The sequence below is a fragment of the Cloeon dipterum genome, chromosome 2 (assembly GCF_949628265.1).
Source record: "Cloeon dipterum chromosome 2, ieCloDipt1.1, whole genome shotgun sequence".
NCBI lineage: Eukaryota > Metazoa > Arthropoda > Insecta > Ephemeroptera > Baetidae > Cloeon > Cloeon dipterum.
In genome coordinates, this window is record NC_088787.1 from 13,801,575 (window position 1) to 13,824,196 (window position 22,622).

Consider the following 22,622-nt stretch of genomic DNA (forward strand, 5'->3'; position numbering starts at 1 on the left):
AAATTGAGTGGAGCCAGGGAGGAAAAATAAAGAAAGAAAGAGGGATGAGCGGAGCGAGAGGCGAGAGAACGCAGCGGGGGTTCCGTCGTCTGCTATCCTTGAACCCCGTTTGGCCCGGCCCACCGCCGGCGATTCGGGCCGAAAGGGCGGACAGCAGGCGAGATTACTAATTGGCGACGGTGACAGGAAGCGCCCTTGGAGGAGGCATTGATAGCAGATGGATGGGGTGGCGGCGTGTGTTTATCAATTTATCGAGCGCTCGCGCGAGCGAGCGCGAGCGCAGCGCGAGGGGCAGAGCCTGCCTGGCAAGACGTCAAGGCGCATGTATTATAGGTTACAGCACACGAGCTTCCGTGTGGTTATGGCCAGCACAGCCGGAGCCGGGCCTTCATTTGTGTCGGAGACGCCGCGCCGCTGGCCCAGCTTTCCCGCCGCTCCTCCGCTGGCCGGCCTGTGACCATGACGTAGCCACCCCCGCCGCTTCGGCCCCGACATGACCGCTGTCCGCCAGGTGCGACGACCACGACGTGTTAGTTGCCCCGCCGAAAGCCACCGCGCTGCCGGACACGAGCGGCGAGTGTGAGCGCCTGACACCCCCGCGTGCATTTTGCCAGTGATTTGATTTGTGCTCTCGCGCACCGGTCCTTCGCAACTCAAACTCACTCACTCACCCACTACGTAGGCGAACAGGTGAGTCGATCTTCGCACACGGGGTTGAGGTTGGCTGCGAATTTTGCACCAGACAGCATTCGAATCGCTCAATAGGTCGTTTCCCTCATTTTTAGTCACTCGCGTCGAGCCACGCATCATTTCGGTTAACATTTCCTAGCGTGATGCAAGGAAACAGATGTTTGAGCCTTCCGCGTGCAAAAGCAACCCGCACATGTCTTGGGATTGAATCTGGCGTTCAATTTAAAAAAATTAATAATAATATAAAGGATTAACTATTTACTCATGAAAGATCAGAAGGGAATTAGAGAGTCGTGTGCATTCAAAAGGCTGCCTTTCCCCCATTTAAATTTAAAAGAATATTAATTTTTAATGGAATAAAACCTATCTTTAAATATGCTCGATGGCAATTTTTTTCTCAAGAAGCCTTTTCGACGTACTTTAAATCTTGACGATAAAGTCATAGTCAGCATAGCTCCTAGAGCGCCTCGATTTTATAGCCACCCTTTTTGCAAACACATACATCAAAAGCGTTCTCTTGTGAAGTATCTTGTCCCTTTTGATGGAATTTGGAAACAATGAAGTCAGGCAAATTGTTTGTTCAGCAGTTTGTGGTGTCTGGAGAGCATTTTCTTTGTGTGTCTGCGCCAATGTTATTCTCACGAAAAAATAAAGGCGCTTTCCGGTTTGAAGCGAGGCACGAACCTTCGGGAGAATAGATTCGCGTGAACTCTGGTCTTTGGGCGACTGTATATAGATTTGTATTTATTATTCAAACACTAGCTGCTGGACGGATGAGAATGTGCCTCTTATCACAAGTGCATGGCCAGACAAATAATGGAAATAATGCATGCATACCTGTCCTGCCGAGCGCCATTATACTCGTCAGGCCACGTTTATGCTTTTCCCGTAGCAGAGCCTTTGAATCGCTAAGTAAATTTTACCATACATATCTATCAACGACCGTGATATGGCGTCAGATTGGATCGGTGGAAATAGAAAAATCCATTCCGTTACGTGCATTCTTTGTCACGTACGCGTGCCCCTCGGGCCCGATCAGCTGATTATGAGTGGTTTAAACCTATTTTTAGCCGGGCTGGATGAATGCAAAAACTACAAAAATTGCCTGGCGCCGCTTGCTCTGCCCACGCCGGCTTTGCAAGACAATGCCGGTTGGTAGAGCAGGACGCATCAAAGTGAAAGAAAAGCAAAGCACGGCGCAAATTGGATTAGCACACACATAATTGGCTGATCAGAGAAGCGCAAGTGATTCGTGCAACGTGGGTGTCATTTTCGGGACAGAGCAGCTAGGGCTAGCTATAGCATTCGTACCATTGCGTTCTTAAAAATTGCAAGTTTTGTGTTGTACAAGGGATTATTTTGACATTTCAAAAAAGTGGGGTAAATTATGTCTCGTTAAAATTCAACTATATGAAAATTTTTAAACCTTGCGAAAATTCAATTCGAATTTGCGAGTTCTTTTTTTTCTAAATATAGGTGCTTTTTTAAATTTCCTTATATATCATCTCTTTTCTCTTTTCATGCCAGGCCATTTATCTCCAGTTTTGACCTGCGCATTGCAGGAATGATTGACAGTAAAAACGGGAACGCGCTCGCTTCAGGAGTAAAAGAAGCCCCTGTTCTGAACCGCCCGCGGGATTTTCCTGAAAAACTTAGCTTTCCAAATCTGACACGAAGAAATTGTGTTGCTCTGGCGGCCCCAGCCAGCTGAGTCGTATTCAACGCTTCCACTCTCTCTTGCGTCAAGAATGCTGCAATATTTTAGGCTTTTTGTTGCTGCAGCCTTTGAAAACACAATGACGTGCTGAATAAACAAAACACGAGAGCGCGCTGCTGCCTTCTGATTTCGCTCAGCTCTCTTTCCCTCTTGCCAACGGGGGTTTTCGCTCATGTGCGCGTCACTAACGCACAACTGTATAGCTATGGGTCGTACTCTTGCGACGTGCTCAAAGTTTTTAGCAGTTTTTAATATTCATGCCAATGGAAGCAGATTAAAGGACCCTACCGTTGTGTGCGAATGTCGGAAAAGGGTTTTATAATTTCCATGGGAAAGACTGCTGGCTGGGCGAAGTAGGGAAAAGCGGTGGCCGACCTCAACATTTTATATTAAAAACTTTTTCCAGCTTTATTAGATTAAAGGGTTGTGAATTTAAGCCCGTATCCCACGGTTTTTGCCGCTCTACCGGTATGTAAATTAATTTTGACAGAACTACACTGAGTAATGAGTGTAGTCATGCATCCTTTGAAGTTGAAATATTACAGAGATTACAGCAGATAAATTCTAAAACGAAAAAAGTCGGTTTATTCTCACGCTTATTAACTGAAGGAAAACTTGAACGGCGCTCTATACTTATAAATATACAACAATGGACTTTTATTTATGGCGTACTCCCTGATTCCTAATGCTGCACGTACGTGGCATTTCAAAGCCCCATTAATATTAAAAGGCCGGCATATATGCAATAAGGCATTTCCAAGTAATGTTTTATTCGAATGGAGCTCGAGTGGTGGAAATTCGCCTGCTTCGGTCAGCTGAAAAAAATCGAATGCTATGTGTATAGCTCTTTACTGCTCTGCGGAATGAGTTTTATGCAGATCAATAAAAATGACCCTTCACCCGCCAATGCCGCAATAAATCCGCAGAAATGAAAGAGTCGAGGGTGCTATAGAAGCCATAAAAATGGAAATAATTAGAAAGCTGTTTTTAAATTGCGAAAAAAGTTGTCCGCGTTGATGCTCCGTGGGCACGTATAATAGAAGAGCGGCTCTGCGGCTCTGTGCACATTTCAAAGATTTTCATAAAAGGAAGAGTCTCCATTAACAAAGAGCGCAATTAGTCTCGCAGAACGAGTCTGTTGAAAGTTGAAACTGTTATATGCTGAAAAATAACAAGTTCCGCGAGCTTAGCGTGCATTCTGTACGGCGGTGGAGTAGCCCCGTTTAATGCAGCCCAACAGCAGTAGAAGCTTTAATAGTGATTTAATTAAGATAGGAGTTTAATGCTAACCCTACCGCGAGTATGTAAATATGTGTTCAAGAGCAAAGTATAATAATTTGCAAATTGCCGCGGAACGTAGAAGAGAGAACGTGCTCTCCTTTGAAAACTTTTAAGTATTACGAACATTTGGCTCCAATTCTGCTAACAAGCTTCGTGACAAAGTCTAGAAAAGTGCTCAGGTGAGTGAAAACTTTGGTTAAAATAAAGAAAATTGAATGTAACACGATAGACAAGCCTTGGCAAAGGTTTAATAATTATATTAAAAGTAAGTGCGGTAGTATGGCTGCACAGGTTTAAAGTTATAATTAACATTCTTAAGATTTTTATTTAACATCGTACATTGGAAAGATCTACACGTAACTTGCAGCTGCCGTCCAGAGCTAAAAGTTTATTCTCAAGCGTTGATATTGCAACAGAGGTGGAAGAGGGCACTCTGGTTTTCAAGAGAAAGGAAGGTAATGGGACCCTTGACGAACAAAGTCAGCAGAAAATTTACCCCCAATACAGTCTGCGCGCATTAACAATGATTTTGCTGATAAACGCTCTCATGTCAGTGCTCGTGAGCCCTAAATATAAGGTAAGCTGTGTAGTGAATGAAATTTTCAAGCAATGTGCTGCACATGGAGCCGCTTTCTCGAACGCGCCGTGCCAAGTATCAATAAAAGCTAGGCACATGTACTGCTCGCGAACGGGCAGTTTTTCTTCAAATTTTATCGTTCTATCAGACGAAAGATAATAATAAAAAACGCCGTTCTTTTCTCGAAGCTCGCTGCGTGCAAAGGGGAAGCACAAGAAGTATGAAAGTCAGCTGGAATGAATGGTCTCCCCCGTGAATAAGTCTCGAGAATCTTTTGTTTTACCCCGTAGTGCAGTGCAGTGCTAGAGGCGCATGAAATATTAACATTCAAATCTGTTCCATTCGTGAAACTTTAATTTAATTAGAGGGCGCAAAACAGAGCGGCACGCAGCTGCAGTAAGCTGTGAACCGCACCATCAGACTGCGAGAGACATAAGGTTGAGTGGCACCTATAGCGGCTGAGGACGCGCAATGAAAATTTAAAACGCCTCGAGGATAAACTTTCGACCTTCGCCCAGCTCTGCAGCTGGAAAAGGGAGCGGCTGTGTGTTTGTACGTACGGTGCACGTTCGCGTATATATACGAGACAACTTCGCTCCCTCTTTCTCTGCTTTTGTTTTTGTGTTGCATGGCGGAGAATGTATATTTGTGCTGCTGTTGATACTCCATTATTGATGAATGCACGCTTGTGCTCTCAGGCTGACATTAAGGAAAAAGGCGCCCAGCCAGCCACACGACAATAATAATAAATAAAAATGGAGACTAATGTATGTTGCAGCAAGTGCACGAGATCGTCTGTCTGTCCGCTGGCTGCTAAGTCGGCGGGGGAGTGAGGAAAACGCGGAGGGTAAAAAATTTACTCCTCATTTCCTGCCTTTGAATCGGAACGCGGCGGATGCTGATGATAGTCCGGCCTGGCGTAAGAGCGGCCGAGAAATTTCCAGACATATCAATAAAGCAAAGCAACCGAGTGAGCACGCCCTTTGTTTTTTCTCGACTGCCACCATATGGCGTTTGCGTGGGAGAAGTGCGCATTATCTTGAATTTATCTTGGCGCAAACTTTCCAACCAAGTGATCAATCTTGGAAAAATATTTGTTCTACGATTATTTTTGTTTACGTGAGAAATGCTGAGTGTTTGTTTGAATGCGTTAATTCAAAACTAATAATTGCCTCCAAGGCTATGAGATAAAATACACTTGCCAAATCGGTCTGAAGAGTCATACTCTGATATAACGTGACTCTGTACATTATTGAAATTGCTCAAAAACACACCAAAAATTTTCGATAGGCAGTTGCAAAATTTTAATTTGCATTGTCTCTGAAATAATGATTGTTCATAATTTATTTAAAAAACAAAGGAAAAGATAAAATATTCCCGTTGGATGACATGGATGATATAAAAAGCAAATAAATTACTAGATATGGGGCCATAAACAGATACAGTGCAGTTAATAACTTTTATCGCCCATAAACAGAAACACATTTAGTTCAGCTACCGTCAATACATAATATTTATGAGCGTCAGCTTAATGATTTTGCCAAAAACATTATTAAATTCAAGAGAAACTTACAAGGTTGTCACAGGAAGCCTATTTTTCCTATCATTCATTTCTTTTCGAAATGTGAATTGGATAAAAAATATCAATCCTATCGCTCACTGCCCTGGACCGAAAAAAACACGTGTGAGAATAGAGTTTTACATTCGTCAGAGGAATGGGATGTTTTCGCAACCCGTCCTTGGAGGCTGGCCGATCCTCTCTGCGACGAGTGATAGCGATTTCGTTCAGGTCGGTTGTTCTGAATTGTTCTGGTATGTGTGGGTACAGCGCAGCTCTGCTCGTTCCCATAGTGTCCCGTTGGCTCCTCTGCTTCTGCCCTGTTGTATGTACTTTTATAAATGACAGTGATTTACTCCCCGAGGCGCTGACTATGCGCTGCTAGCTGTTGTTTTATAAATCACGTTTAATACCCTAATACTGCTAACTCCTTGCGGCGAAAAATATCTCTTTATTACTCTCGCACCCCTTTTACGGCTTCATATACCGCAGCAACGATGGCGGCGTATTATGTACTTACACGGCCAGGTATTTGCTCCACTGGCAGTAAAGTGCAAAATGAGACGAGAAATGACGACCAGCCGCTTTTTATCGCCTCATTTTCGGCAAGAGAGTCTCCAAGCAGTGTTCCAAGTGAATTGTTTAATGGCGTAAAAATAGAGAGCAAGAGGTGCGATACATGCGTCGACGTGAAAGTCGATTTTTACGATGCTAAACGGTGGCTGTTTATCAAGTGCGAAAATTGAATCACCGCGCGCCTGCAATTTCCCATATGGTGTATAATTTAAAGCTGGTTTACAGGTGAGGTAAAACTGTCGCAAAAATGAATTCCAATTGTGTGGCAATGGAATTGGTCAATTTTTTTCTTATGAAAAACACAACATAATATTTTAAATGAATCGATCCAGGGCTGACCAAGGTTTTAGGATTATTTGCAGAACTCAACAGAATGATTAACAAAAATATCAATCTCGAAATTTCTCTACCGCAAAAACTAGCTCGTTGGCTCGCATTGATTATGCATTCTCAGAAGTGTCAAAGCAATGGGAGATATTTGAGCAGTTCGAGGATCTAATATACTGGCTGCACTATGTCAGAGATGGCAAAAGGCGTGGTTAGTTAAGTGACATGAAATGCTCAAATAGCTAAACAGGCTTGTAGGAGGCGCCACTTGCTGGTTTTTCACACCTTTCCAGCGGCTTTTGGTTCAAATGTCTGGTGTTTCAATCAAAGACCTCGGTGCGGGTAGGCAAAAAGATGGTCACATTGGGTTCCTACGCGGCCACTCGGCCCCATGTTATCCGCTCGGCGTTGTTATTGGAATTGGGACCCGGTGAGCCCATAGCCAACGGCATGTGCTGAGCAGAGAGGTTAACAAAAAAATCGTTATGCCATTCCCAGTGTACATGCCTAAACGCATTTACTGCATGATCGCGCGTTGTCCTAAAGTCTCGCCGATAGCCTTGTCAATATCCCCGGTTTATCATCGCCAAAGAAAATAAACGAGCCGCATTTGCCCAAGCACTCGATCATACACGTTTCTCGGCCCCCTTTGGAACGTTCTTTATTCTCCGGCTCGCTGGCAAACAACCAGAGAGTGCTCCTTTCATTGAACATTAATGAAAAGCTCACAATAAAGACGAGTGCCACTTATTGCTTAGGCTTGGCCAGCTTTATTTCCACAAATACGTGCCGCTCCGAGTTTTGACCTATTCATGCTGGTCACAAAAGTTGGTCTGCGCAAATTGAGAAGACAAAGTTTCGTAGATCCGAAATAAACGTTATATTGAATTAAGCAGCCTGGAAAGCGGTCGATCTCAGCCGTTCGTGAGGCTCAAAAGTTGATTACTTATGCAACCAGCTTGATTGCTGTGCTTGCAATTTGCATAACCTCTCCCGTGATCCCGGCCGACTGATCAGTGACTCAGTTTATTTATGCCGTCTGAATTTCCCTCCGCGGTTGTTTCGACACGAAACCATACAGCTGGAGACTTTTATGTCATCGGTCAGTCCTTTCATTTGCCGCGCAGTAAAATGGAATTGACACCGTTATCATTGTTGATCTCGCTGATCTGCGTGGTTTCCAATTCGTTGGGGAGGTGCACGATCCAGGTTAATATGCGTTTTTAGTGTTGGTCAGCGCCACATACACACACACATGCTCCAGTTAACAGCAAATCTGAGGCTCAGCGTAAAGCTGCAATGGAGTTTTTATCGGACGGTGCAAGTTAGAAATATTTTACGCGTTACTTTCATTCCCTGAAGTATAGGTTAATTACCAAGTTAAATATTCTTGACTGTGTTGCTTATTTATTTCTTTTACTACAGCAGGAAAGAAATCCATTAAAATAGGAAGTGACAGTTCAACTGGGAAATTCTCTCTGGAAGAAAAATAACAACATACAGCTTATATGCTATTTATCCAGTGCCGTCACATGCTTTTCATTTGAACATGTAATATGCGCCTGTACAAAAGAGCGGGATCTTTGTTCTCGAGCCACTCTGGGCGGGCGCAGCAGTGTGGTTAAAATATGCAGCATTGTTGCAGAGGAGGAGCGAAAAAAGCAACTCATTATCCTCTCATCTCCAGCATTGTCCCGAGTGTTTGAACGAGCGAAATTTCCGCGGCAATTTCTCCATTCGGCACGGCGAAGGAGAATAAAAGGATTATCCCCGTCGGTAATAAAAAGGCCGAAAGCGTGCGCGATAGCGGCAGTGCTGGCGGACAGGGCGAACAGGCAACAATAACAATACGAGAGGCTGCAACGATAGAGAGAGAAGAGAGAGAGAGAGAGAGAGAGAGAGAGAGAGAGAGAGAGAGAGAGAGAGAGAGAGAAACGCGAGGCGCCGGCGGCAACGCAACGCAGAAAGAAAAGCAGAAATGGCGTCCAGAGCTGCCGCGCGCGCGACTGCTGCAAATTGGCATTATTTGCGATGATGCTCCAATTAGAACGCGCTCCGCAGACGTGCGCTATTGAAATTCGATACCTGCTGGCTCATCTGCTATCTCTCATTACACACATACACAGTGTCGTGTGTATACATGAACGACGCGCGTGGCATAATGCTGCGGTGGCACACGGCGCTGAATTATTCATTGTTTCCTCCGCAACCTTTTTTCGCCAGCAGCGGCCGAGTGTCGCCTTGAAAAGCCTTAAAAGAATAGTTTGCAAAAATGCGCACGGTGTTACATTTTCACGGCCTATCCCAAAACTTAAATGCATGTTGATGCATTTATAAAATTTTAAAAGGAACATTACAAAAATTCTATCCACACATCCTTCCGCTTTTTAATTGATTTTACAAATTTGCCAATTAATTTTGATACATAAAAATGAAATTTTCACTGTTATAATTGTGGAAAACAGTTAACGAGGAAACCTATCATTGTTATTACTGCTTCTTGTTTTGAATTATGTTTGTTCAAGCGTTTCCCAGAAAACACGAAAGTTGTGTGGTGAATTTCTCAAGATATATTTAGATATTAGCTGCTCCATCAAGGTGCTGTCATAATCATGTTATGTCTATCAAGTACCAAGCCATTCGTGGAAGACGACGTCTTTCGTTGCCAATACCAAGAACCATGAAAAACCAAGGAGCTGTCATAACAATGATAGGCTTCTTCGTTAACTGATTCCACAATTATAACAATGACAATTTCCTTTTTCGGTGGGTAGTGCAAAGTTCCAATGACGATCAATAATAATTAGCGCATTTGGAATTAAAATATAAAATACGAGAAAAACAAACAAAAATCAGAATATATATGAATTTTATCCATCTTGAAAAATTCTGCAGAGTAGAAACTGATGAATAAAAGTAATGAATGCCATGGTGTTTAAGATTTTCCAGTTGGCAGGAAAGATGTAATAATAATATACATACAAAATAAAAAATAAAAAATGACTGATTTTTCGGATATTTTCATGATGCGTATTACATTTCCTCATCTAATGAAACATTGCCAAAGTTAGTGTTGCTACTAATTAGCAGAACAGCGCAGTTGAGGTTTGCTGCTGTTTCCTCATTGTCAGACACCGAATGCATAACTGTAGCTATGAATATCCTTCATGTTCTATGCGGACGAATTGGGGCTGTCTCCCGAGCGGCTGTGCGACGTGCCGCTTGAAACGACTGCTTAATGATTTTTCGCTGCTTCCGCCAAGGCAAATAATTAATGCGACACACTTCAAGTTTTAAGCTGACTTATACTTTGGATTAAAGCCGCGGATTACTGGTGTTCGTCCTTGCGAGCCGCCTTTTAAATTAATGAGTAATTTGATCCACGGGGCAGTGAAAAATGACCCATAGAACATACAAATTAGGCTCGGGTTTCTACTCGCGAGCCGGGAACAGCTGACTTTACTATGAATTAATCAAAGTGTTGACCGGGTGTCATGCAACGTTCGTCGCCTCTCGAAAAAGGTCAAAGATCAACACTTATCGACTGAGAAATGGCACACGCCGCAGGGAAATTGGGTCAACTTCTCTCCGCGCGTCACTCCTCAGCTGCCCGTGGAGCAGGGATGCTGCCTTTATTCCGGTGTGCTCCAATCATAGCAGGAAATACAATATGCTGTTAGGGGAAGCAAAATTTTCCTCTCTCGGTAGAGCAGCTACAAATTGCAAACAAGAGCGACAAATTTCACGTGGGCGCGCGTACCTGTAAATTTCAATTTTCAAGTGAATAATTCAAGAAATTTCGCTCTTCCCTGTTAACGGATTGAATTCGAATTGAATTCTGCGGCTGTCAGCGTAAACCCTATTAAAATGACAAATTTATTGCTTTTCCATCTGAATGGAGCGTGTGTTCGTGCGAGACAGGTAGCGAGCGTTGAGCGAGCAAGCGAGCTCACATGAATATGCATGCCTGACTGAGAGTGCCTGTGCACTGCATCCTCGCGTACATACGCGCACACGTCCTCTAAACTAATCCACCAGCAAACTGGGCATAACCCGATTGGCGGGAGTGCGCGGCCGACTAATATTCAAACTACACAGCCGTCGCCAGCAAATAGTCTGCCCCGAGACACGTCAATTTCAAGTTTGCTGCCCTAAGCAAATCAATTTCAGCGCCGCCCATCTATTTCCACACATTTGCAGCGGCGGCGGCGGCGGCGGCAGCAGCCAGCAGTTAATATAATCCAGCTCTCAATCGGGTTTTTGCTAACATCGTTAAAGCCTTGGGGAGGAGAGAGAGACAATAATACAACCAGCGCGCAGCCCCATTCTGCTCTCTGAAATTGTCGCCAACGCTGCCGCACTCGAGGGATGATTTATTATAGTATTCGCCCGGCCGTCGCTCTCCAGATACTATACACAAAATTTCGCCGGCAGCAGCCCTCTTAGCAAACACAGACTTAGAGGCGCTTCCTCGCAAATTGTAATTGGCGCCGAGCATGTTTAATGATAACATCCAAGTCAAGCGCATGGAGACCAATTTCCCTAATTTTCAACGCACTGGGTGCCAGTTAATATGTATTAAAAATTATTCAATTAACCGCTGAGCAAGCACAATTAAACTAATTCCTGAAATTGATATGTGCCCCTTGCGGCCACGAAATTGGTACAAAAGAAAAGTCAATGTTTTGATGAAAATGTGGATAGGGACCATTTTTTGCTGTGTTTTTCTCCGAAATCGATTGCAAAGTAAACTCACTGTCAGTACAACATTTCATACATACACACATATTGTCTCGATCGATTCTGTTGGGAAAAACGTCCATCTGCACGGTGGAAAGTTCAGGAAGTTTATTTATTTTGTTGAGACTGAGCCTCACACCCAATTGTTGGCCTTTCAGACTTGTGAGATTCCCATTCGATTTGGTGCCACTTGCCTGAATCAGAAAAAAGCTAGTGAGAAGCCAGCAAAAAATCGGAAGGTGTCCCACACTCTCTAGCCCGACTTTCGCGCTGTGCGAACTTGGTATTGGTAGTGATATTGAGATTTCCTATTTACTTTTGTGTGTAAATAAGACGCCTGTTTGCCTCCACTTTTTATGTGTCGTCAGCAGAGGGTTGCAAGGACAGCTCTTCAGCATTGCTTTTTGTTACATTTGACAAAGCTCGTTCAGCAGTGTGATGATTTTTTATTCAAACGAAACTTTGCATGTCCTTTGTGACAGTAGTTGCACATGGTTCGTCATAACCGAAGCCAAGCTGAGTGGATCATAATTGAATATATGGAATGATTGTATTATTGCCTTTCCTATATTATTTTACAAGGAAGTGCTGAACTTAAATTCATTCAAGGACGCAAGACAAGCCACTAAAAAAAGGGCGACTGCAAGACACTGGCAAAGTGTAAAAATTCAACAATTTAATCTGCAAAGGTTAAACAAGTAATCCACTGGAATTAATAAATAATTTGTAAGGTTTTATTGAGAGAATTTCATACAATGTTTTTTCTTATCAATGGTCTGGAGAGAATTAATGAAAGTAAAATTATTTTATTTTACCATACTTCCAACAAAACTAACTCCCAGTGAGCTATTTAAAAAAAAACCATTATTTATCAAATTTAACGTCAGGAAATATGAGCATTCACGCATCTTAGCTAGACGTGGATGATTCCCGTCATTAATTGGCGCACTAAATCCACGTGCCAACTAAGCCAATTTCATAGAAGTGAATTCACTGTTCCTCGGCTGTGGAAATGGGCTAACTTCCTCAACGCCGGACGTTAAGTAACATGTGCTCGGTCTTTTGACTGCGGACAGTTTGAGCTCTAAATTCTTGGCAGCGCATGCAGTGGTTTCGGTCTTATGTATAAATCATGCTTGTAAATATGAGTAAACGTTTTTTGTTTAAAAGTAATAAAAATGTACAACGGAAAAGGCAAAATAAAGAGATCACGCTTTGCTTCGCAGCCTGAGAAAAAATTTGATTGCTCTTATCTCAGTCAAGGAAATGGTAGAAGTTGACTCGTTTTTCACAATATTTGCATTCACATTCCTTACTCGCACAAGAGTGATAGGAAACGTTTTACAATTTAAACCCGTGACTACTGTGTCTTGTGAATGTCTGTCAGCAAAAAAGGATCCCTTTACAACTTTAGTTGACCATATAGCAGGGATGGAGAACAACTCAAAGACCTTTAAGAGCTGATCATAGTCATTAATTTATTAAATGCGTTAGCCTCCGGCAATGAAAATCATTTTGTTAAGCTTCTCAATTGAGATATTCAGTGCTTCCCACAAGAGGCTTTTACCGTAAGGAGTAATGAATTATTGATACGCAATAAATAACTCTACACTTGTGCTGTCACGGAGGTCAAAATCATCAATATTGATTTAAATTAGCAATAAAGCATAATGAAATATCTCAGATTGAGGTTAACAATAGGTTCAAATTATACTATTAATTCTAGTTTGCGTGCATCATCAACATTTCCGCTTGAGCTAGTGTATGGTAGTTGTTTTCTCTAGCCATTTTCAAAGCGGAAATTTGTGTGTAATTAGCACACAGGCAGCTATTATTATAGTTCTCAGAAGAACAAGACCGCAACGCGAGGGCAGCTTTCTCTCGCCCTTTTGGGCACTAAATCCTCTGCTCAGTGGTGCGGAACACACAACAAACGCAAAATCAGCCTAAACAGCAGTTTCAATCAAGCACTAATTACAAAATGCATCGATAATAATCCCGCGTGCGCAGTTGGGACCAGAGTTCGCCAATTGGTTGGGAAAGCCTCTGGCTTAGCAGCATCCATTAAAGCGAAGCTTCTGTTTTGGAAATGGTGCGTCACAGCAGCAAGCGAAATACACATACACAGCAGGCGCAGATGCGAAAAAAGGCAGTCAGGCCAAATATCGGTTTTATGCAAATCCGCCGGCTGCCTAGCGAGCGAGCCGTCGGGCCTCGCAGCTTCTGTTTCTCTTTTCAGGTCGATCGCACTCATCTCTGCGTTTGACAGCTCGAATAAAATTGCTCCATAATTAGAGGCGGTCCATTCATTCCACAGCGTAGAGAAATAAACAAGCCGTTTGCCGATTTTCTGACCGACCCGCAGCTTGTTTTCTATAGGCACCTCGTGTTGACGCAGTCCCTGCTGAAAATAGCTCTATTTATATGAAATCTACTTGGCCCTTGGTTATTGGTAAGCGGCGCTCGACGCTCTCGCTTGTTACCTGCCCGCGCGCGCACGCTTCTCGCATTTATATTGCCCTTTAAACCGAGCGTTTTCGCCACCAATTGCACGCCCGTCTCATTCCCACCCTTCTGCGTCATTAACTTTTATTATATCTCCGGTATTTTGTTTAAATTATGAGTTGCGGGCCACTTGTTTACTCTCTGGCCTGCAATTATTAGACTCTGCGGCACAGGTGAACTTTGATATTTTTGCTTCCCTCTTTACTATGCAAATTTGCCTCTGTTAAGTGGACCTTTGCAAATATCAAAATAACTTCTCGGAACCGCCCTCTTGATTACTGCCACTTCAGGGAAGGCGAAAATCGTTGTAGAGCTCTGAAGGCTTGTTGTGCTTTTTGGGAATTTAGCGTTTACTCTCCCGCTTAATCTTAACACTGTTAAACAGAGCCCATTATTTACGCATTGCCCAGTCAAGCCTCAATGTAGCAATTTTTATTCGATGTCACTAAACGCTTATTTAAATAGTCTCGCTATTGATAAATCACCTGTTAGATACACATAATTTTGAAGCCTTGCAATCAACGATATGACCAAGTCAGTTTCACCCCTGAAACTCCCAATCACCAATGTCTTTCGCGGGAAATAAATTATTTGGTATAAATGAAATCCAATCAGGAGAACATAAAAATTCACTCTTCTTACAACATCTGTGACGAATAATGGAACAAGAAAGATTATTTTTCTTTTATATTTCCAGGATAAAAAATGAATGATAAATGTTTGGGGAAAGAATGATAAAAGAGTTCGCGGATGCTCGGATGTTTGAGTCGTCTTCTTTTTAATTGACAACTTGGATCGACCCGCTTGATCCGGGTCCTTCTTAATTAAACGCTCGTCGGCACTTTAACGACCTAACTGGTCGAAAGTTAAGCAAAATCTAACTCATATTAAAAATCTCTCTATATCACTACCATTTTTCCAACAAACGACGCATATAATATCAATTTATCAACAAACACAAACAATACCCTGAATCCAAAAATGAAAAAGGAATTGGAGCTCTGCATCCGCTACAAATGTCATGTTTCAAAAGGAGAATCCAAAATCTAGTTTGCGCTTTGTGAATGTAATAGAAATATATACAATACATATTCCTTATCATATGCACAATGTAGAAACAATAGCGCGATTGATTTTCTTTCTTCGTTTTTGTTTGCTCTCATACAAAACAATTATCCCGCTCCTGATATACTACGTGGGCGGCCTTGTTTTCAGTGAAGGGTGCAAGGACAAAACTGTTTTTGTCATATTGATTATTCATCCATGCTGAACATGCTTTATCTCTAAATATTTATTAAAAAATGTATAAAATGTCAAGTAGAGACCTTCTAAATTGTTGTGTTATATTTACAATGAAAAATAATGATCTGAAAATACAAACCCCTTGGGAATGTCATGTTGCAAAAGCTGAAGACATGCACGTTTGTGATGCTGGCTGAACATGCAGGCATATTAAATTTTTTACATTATTGATAACTGTAGAGAGCAGCAGTAAACAGGTCTCAAATAGCAGCGCAGAATAATTTTAAGCTGATGATTTAGTTTGCTTTTGTATTTTTTCATCACGACGATGTCGTAAATTTCTTCTAGCGTACAGTGCTGCGTCCTTGGTAAAAAAAGGGGCTCTGCAATTAGAGAGTGTGAAATTAAAGCAAGTTAGGGCAAAGAAATGGAAGCGTGAGGAATTAAAGAAATGTGCGCGCACCATCCTTAGAGAGGGCGATAAATCCTGACCCAGAAGCTCAAACGAACGCGTGTGTGTACACGCCAGCGTAATGAAGGTTTACAAATTACTTTCGTCTCTGGCGTGAGAGCAGCTCTGGTGCAAAAAGGGAAGAGGACATAAAACTTTTTTCATTGCACTGCAGCTCGCGTTTTTATTTTTTTTTTCTTGCCGCGCCATAGTGGCGTCCATTGAGTAAATGCTATTTTTTTGTGCCGAAAACTATTATCAGTCTGGAGTGCTTATCCTCGCGCCTAGCCAGGCTGAAAATGAAAATTTCCTAGCGTTTAGATAACGGGCGAATAAAAAGGGTAATTTTACTACTTGTTTATTGCTCCTTCCAGCCGAACATCAATTTGGAATCGATTTAAGCAAATTGGCTCTCTGCGTGACGCACGGAACTTCTTTTGGGGCTCTTCTTCCGTGATATAAGAAAGAATTTTACCCTCTTTATTTGAAAGGGTCGTGGGTAAGAGACATTTTTATTTTTAAAAGACGTCTTCATAATAGGTCACAAGAGTGTAGTAAATTATGATCCACAACATCAATCTAATTCAGGAGAAACAAATGCTCGAATGGTTTCAGGTTTTTTTATAAAAAGTATTATATTTTTTCCCAAATCATAATTTCTTAATTGTCAAATGTTCCTCCCTTGAAACTCATACCTCAACATTTCTAACAAAGTTTGACACTGCGATATCACAAAATAATTTGGGAATATTTTAACGCGTTTCATTACTTTTGATCTGGCAAAGTGCATTATGTAAAATTCCTGAACATTTTAGAGATTTTTCTGTCGTCCCCAGCTTTCTCCCCACGAAATGCTTATTTAAATGTCGCAGTCGCGAAGATGATTTATGCAATGCTTCATAATTCATGTCATACTTGACAACGCTGCCGCTGCATTAATCCTGCGTGAATTGGATGAAACGCACAAAATTTATAGCTTCCGCCAGATTTCTAAGAAAAAAAAGAACGGCGACAAAGGGATTTTGATTCAATTCACAAGATGAAAATTCAAATCAGATCGGAAACGCTCGCCAAGAACGCAACAGTAGACTCAAATCATCAGTTTTATGCGCTGATGTGTTTGCAGCATTTGCATTTTATCTGCAGGAGCAAGGCAAACAGAATTCAAAAGGGTACGAATGCAAATAGGCGTGTTGAACAAAGACTAAACTTTTAAGCAATTTCGACGAAATTTAACAGCCGCTTGGCGCCACGCTGCAAGAACGCGGTCCATCGTCGAAGAAAAGAGCAGCAATGTAGGGTGACGCAGGAAAAGCCGTGGAAAAAAGCAGTCCAGTTGCGAGAAAAAAAGGCCAGCTAGCAGGATACTTTCCGTCCGCCTCCCTCGAAGCAGGGCTTCCACATGCTCACTGCAGGGGCCATAAAGCACAAAAAGCGTGACGCAAATCCACGATAATTTTTCTGTTCTTTCCCCAAGCAAGAGCAAACAGACAGCAAGGTCGCTGCCGCAATCTTCATTTTATTTAAAGAGGAGTCTGTTTTGCTTGAAGATTTACACTTAACTTTAAAGACAAAACAAAAATTATTTCTTTAGGAAACTAGGAAATCGATCTAACATGCATATAATATATTATTATACTTATAAGGTTTAAAAAGGGTATTATCTAAAAATAAATTCCTCTTTTGGTTTAGAAACATTTACTTAAGCTTAAACTTTTCTTGAGATAATAACACGCAAAAAGTTGTCCCTGCTCAAACATCATATCAAGTTGAAAAAGATAAGTGATAAAAGTGATCTGAAAGCCTTTAAAAATAGGGGGATTAAAAATATATATCCCTCGAATTATTTTGTAAGTCTCTAAGTCTTATTAAAGTAGTAGAATGCACAAGATTTGCCAACTATGTTGCTTTGTAAGAAGGAACGAAAGGCTATTCGGCTCAAGGGTGGGGATCTACTTTAAGATGCCTTGCCACAGATCTTTCCTTTTCCAAGAAGATCCATCCAATTCTGCTGCCGATGCTATTATCGTGATTATACCAAATAAAAAGACTCTTTTTGCTCTAATTCGCTCTACATGTGTTATTTCCACTCGATTTCCCATCACCCTATTCGCCAAGAGGAGAATATATTTCCGTATAATTTCGACCGCGAGTGCTGCTGCTGCTGCTGCAACTTATTCTTCAAAAAGATCTCGAGACGTCGTTCGCTCTCCTTTCGTTGCGCTGGATATGAAGTGCCGGCTTCCATGCTGCTCCGGTTAAATTTATCGCTCCAATTACTGCTGGAGGAGGCGTATATGAGAATGAGACGGGTTGTGTGTTTTCCGAGAAACACACCGAAACTTTGTATCATCTCCCGGAATTCCCAGAACTCCTAGAATAGTGTGCGAGGCTATTCTTCCGAAAACTGCCGCCTATAAATCTCCGCTAAGGGCCTCTGAGATGAGAATTCTTTGTACTGCTGTCAAAAAGTCAGATTTTCATTTCTTCCTCACCAGTATTAAAATAGGTTATGATATTTCAGCCGATTAAATCATGGTTTTAGATATTTTAAATAATTGCTCTTTATATATTTTTAGATTAAGTTCAATAGATGGACCATATTTTAATTATAGACAAATGGACTGTTAAAATTCATGAAACACAAACAAAATAAAATTGCTACTAAAAGTAGCCTCCACCATCAAATTTCACCCGCACTTCTCCGTAATCTCACTCTCACCTTTGACTCTAAAAGTTGGTGCTAATTCATAGTTTTACTGTGATATTTTCCGAGAAATACAGCGTTAAAGCCGTAACAATTTTCACGCGAGTGGCAGGTTGATGCACGGTTATTGTTTGACTCCGCTCGCTGTGCCCCAGCCGTCAACAAATCCACTGTTCCCGTGGCGTGAAATACGCGCGTTCCACTGGTCGCTGCCGACAGCAAAACGAGTTGCGGTCCGCAGTAAAACTCACTGATGCAAATCTTTATCACGCGAATTTACGGTGACGAAGCCGAGCGCGAAAGCTGGTTACTCCTCTGCAAATGCCGAATTCGTAGAAGTGGTTTCTTTTTGGTTATTTTGCAAGTCATGAAGTGGCAGTTCGTGAGATCAATTTTCACGTGGCATATACAGCCCCTTTTCTACCCTAGCCGCCTCTGAGATCTCACGAACGTGTTGGATGGCAGCCTCAGGCATGCTGGAGGAGGAGGAGTGATTGGGGTTCTGCATTTTAGTCACTTTTTAACAAATATAAGAAAAGAAAGACTTGCACAAATCAAGGAAGCGGATAAGTAATAATAAAATGTTGTATAATCAAAGACCTTCTTTTCAAAATTTGTAAATTAATTTGATATTTATAGGCGCTTTTTGTTCATAAAAATTTTAATTGTGTAGCATTTGTATAACTGCTACACTATTAATGAAGTTCAATTAGTTTATTTATAAATCTAATAATGGCAAGGAGAAATGTAAAATGAACTTTGATAAAGTAAAGCACATCTCTCCAATAATTTAGGAGCTTTGAAATTTAATAGAATTATCAACAAATATAATTATTATATATAAATATAGGATAATCAGAATTGACAATTAATTATCTTAGTTGAATGAGTTAATTTCCTTCTCACATAAAGCTTTTCTGGGATTGCTACCAAAACCCATCAAAGTGATTTACAGATTTAAATTTATTGACTGCCTTTGTTATTTTTGTCTGTTTGATAATTCGCCTTGTTATACCGTTAGGAACATCATTTGCTCGATGCTCTGTTTATATTGTGGAAACGTTAAGCCAAAGGGATGAAATGCGTTGAATTCCATTTGCTGGTCCGCGTAGCAATTGGATTGTAACGTCATACTTTGAATTACACTCGTACGAGTACAGTTAAATATACGTATTAAATTAGCGAGTCAAATAATAAACATTATTATAAGATTATCTTACCCCGTGAGGCCCCGGTCTATTATTACATTTCATCAGAACCTACTAGATAATACTTACGCGCGACCCAATCTCCCGAGTAAGCGACTTGACATTGCGTGCGGTGGTGGAGCTGTCAGGCCAGTGCAAGGTGGAAGGTAGTGAAGCGCATATCACACGGTAATAGCGATACATATAAATCGAAGCGGTGATGGCACAAACTAAATTTATAATGCCAGTGAGTGGAGGGAACCGCTACAAGATGAATTTATTCTTCTTTAAAAAGAGGATGAATAAAATAATTGATGTTAAATATTTCGTGGAATTGAGTTTCCTGACTAAAATTCGCGCCCCTGGGGTGAGGCGGGTGGCTTTTTTGCACTAGCAGCGACTGGCGACGACAACGATGGTGATGGTGCGATGTGCGGAATTTACTTTTGTGCCGTCACACAAGAGTGGGAGTTAATAAATTTTGAGGTGCTCTCTTCGATTCAAAGACTCCTCTCGTCTCCTCTCTGCCGTTGTCACAAGTTTAGTCGACCGGCAACTTTGAAACTGGTGCTCGCACTCGGCGCTTCTCCCAGCGCTGCACAGTTCCAAGTTTGCTAATTAAATTACGGCCACTGAGATAATGGAGTCATTGTAGTCGGGTATCCTTATGTCACTGTTACTTATTGACGAAACGTGAATGCTTGCTTGTTTTGTGCTTTCCTGTAGGCTGATCTAATTACAGCAATTGTCCGCTGAAACTCTCATGACGAGTTGCCTTCATCGCGTGAATGCGAATTCACCTTTTGTCATGCTAAAAGAAGAGCGCCACTCGTTAGTGCTGACGCTTAATGCACTGAAATGTAAAGTCATTTGATTCTAGAGTTACAAAGAAAATGAATATGAAATAAGAATTGCTTGTCGCGTCATTCAAGTTAAATCAAATTACGGAAAGACGAGGGATCTCTTTTTCCCGGTTCGTTTTAGTTTCTAAAGAAAGAAGACACTTTTTTATATCTGGTATCCACTCTTTACAGTTATTACTAGATTTGCAATTCATAAGCAGCATATAAAGAATTATACATACTTTTTTGATAAGATGTTCAAACGTCGTATTAAGAATCAGAGCATTTACGCGATTTATGATTTTTTCCTGAAAATTAGAATAGGAATTAAAGTATCTTAATTAAATACTGAGAGTGCAACTCAGCTTCAAACTTCAAATTAACAAATCCCCTCTTTTTCTCAACAGAAGAGTGAGACCTAGAGTCAAATGAATATTTAATTGGAATTAAAACCAATACCTCTCACAAGTGTTAATCGCTAATGCTTTTTAATTAAAATCAAGTAGCATCTTTTTTAATATTCATGAATTAATCTGAAACAGATAATTTACAACCCAATAGTGCCACCCCAATTGCTTTAGTTTGTTGCACGCATTCCACGTCGATTTGCACAAAAGATCATACGCTATCGCTAAATTAAAATTGTGACACAAGGCTTTTACATGTTATAGTACTGAAGCTAAAATCACATCGTAATCGCAAGGAAATTTATGAAGCGAACTCTAAATAGCTAACACAATTAAAAAGTTTTCAGTTGAAGCAGTTTCCTCGGTGTATAAAAAGCTGTTTATTTTTCCATATTTATACAGCAAAATGTCCTACTTTTCTAGTTTCGGCTTATGGTTGCAGCCTTAATTCATGAGCTACAATTGAGCACGAGTTTGTTAACAAATTTCCATATATTTATTTTGCATCAACGTGTTAAAATGCAACATAGTGAATTATTTCGCCATTTGCATTGCGAGATTTTTGTACAGTCTTTTCAAAATCAATAAATAGAAGAGTCGATTTTGGCATTTCATTGGCATATATCAACAATATTTTAAGTCTACGTAATTGAAATTCTTATATACTCTTTGATTGAATGACCAGTTTAAGAAAATTCAAACAAAATTAAAGAGATTAAAGACCAAAGAGTTTTCAACTCTTATAAAACTGGCCGAAAAATCAAATAGAAAATTAATCATTCCATTGAGCATTTTCTTTTCGCCTTAAACAAACCTTTTTATTAATATTCTGACATATGTACCCGAGCACTAAACTAATAAATGTACATTGCTGTTGCAGATGGATTGGAACATTTATTTGGTTGCAAGGTGAACCACGAGTCGCACAAAGTGGAGCAGCCTGTGATATGCGAGATGCTCTTAAGGAGGGCTATGCGCTACTACCGCCTTTGGATCTACGCGTGCAACGTGGCGCTGCTGGCGAGCGTCGTGGGCTTCGCGTGCGTCGCCGGACGCACGCTGGCCGACCCGCGACGAGCCCTCATCCCTGCGGTGCGCTACCTTTACCAACCCACCTTCCTGTACGCCTACCTGGCGCTGATCGTGCAGTGCGGCGCCGTCCAGGTGCTCGGCTGCCTCGGCGCCCTCAGACTGAACGAGCGTCTCCTCGAGCTCTACTGGCTCTTCCTGTTCCTCCTCCTCTGCGGAGACGTCCTCATCGGACTCAGCTGGATCCTTAGATTTGACCAGGTACAGTAAATTTTGCAATAAATTCGGGCTCGTAATAGCAAAGGAATTATTTTAGGCACTGTTTTCCAAAACGTGAGCAACACACCGCAGTTACAAATAACATTTTCTTTGCAATGATACGCTACTTGCTACGCTAAATCTGCCAAGCAAGTGTGCGTGATATGGCTTCATAGAATTATTTCTTGTGTTTTAATCTAAGCCCTTGGTGCAAGGTGGTCCTTTCTCCACCAGGTTTCCCTCTATAGTGGGAAGTGTGCAAGGACAGAATTCCACTACCAACTTCTATTAATAAAAAGCAAGTACTGGAATTAATTTTTATCACAATTCTTGTGGTAAAAGAGTGCAAATCAAAATTTCGGGGGATATAGATTGTTTTCAAGGAGGTTGATTTATTTTAAAGTCATGTGGTAAATAAAGACAAAAATCAATTATTAAAACATTGGGTTCATTTGTCAGATTAACTATTTTATGAGCTTAAAAACTTTCATTCAAGATTAAAAATAGAAGTCGAAAAAAGTTAAATAA

General features: G+C 41.3%; 1 protein-coding gene across 1 annotated transcript in view; it reads left to right on the forward strand.

Annotated features, from left to right (window-relative positions):
* Positions 1 to 370: 370 nt before the first annotated feature.
* The window catches only part of LOC135935444 (uncharacterized), a 30,958-nt gene continuing 8,706 nt past the window's right edge, over positions 371 to 22,622 (forward strand). Inside the window, exons 1-2 of the mRNA XM_065477767.1 lie at positions 371 to 690; positions 21,688 to 22,097. Coding sequence (XP_065333839.1) covers positions 21,762 to 22,097 — 336 coding nt within the window. The 5' untranslated portion in view covers positions 371 to 690; positions 21,688 to 21,761. The remainder of the gene's footprint in view (positions 691 to 21,687; positions 22,098 to 22,622) is intronic.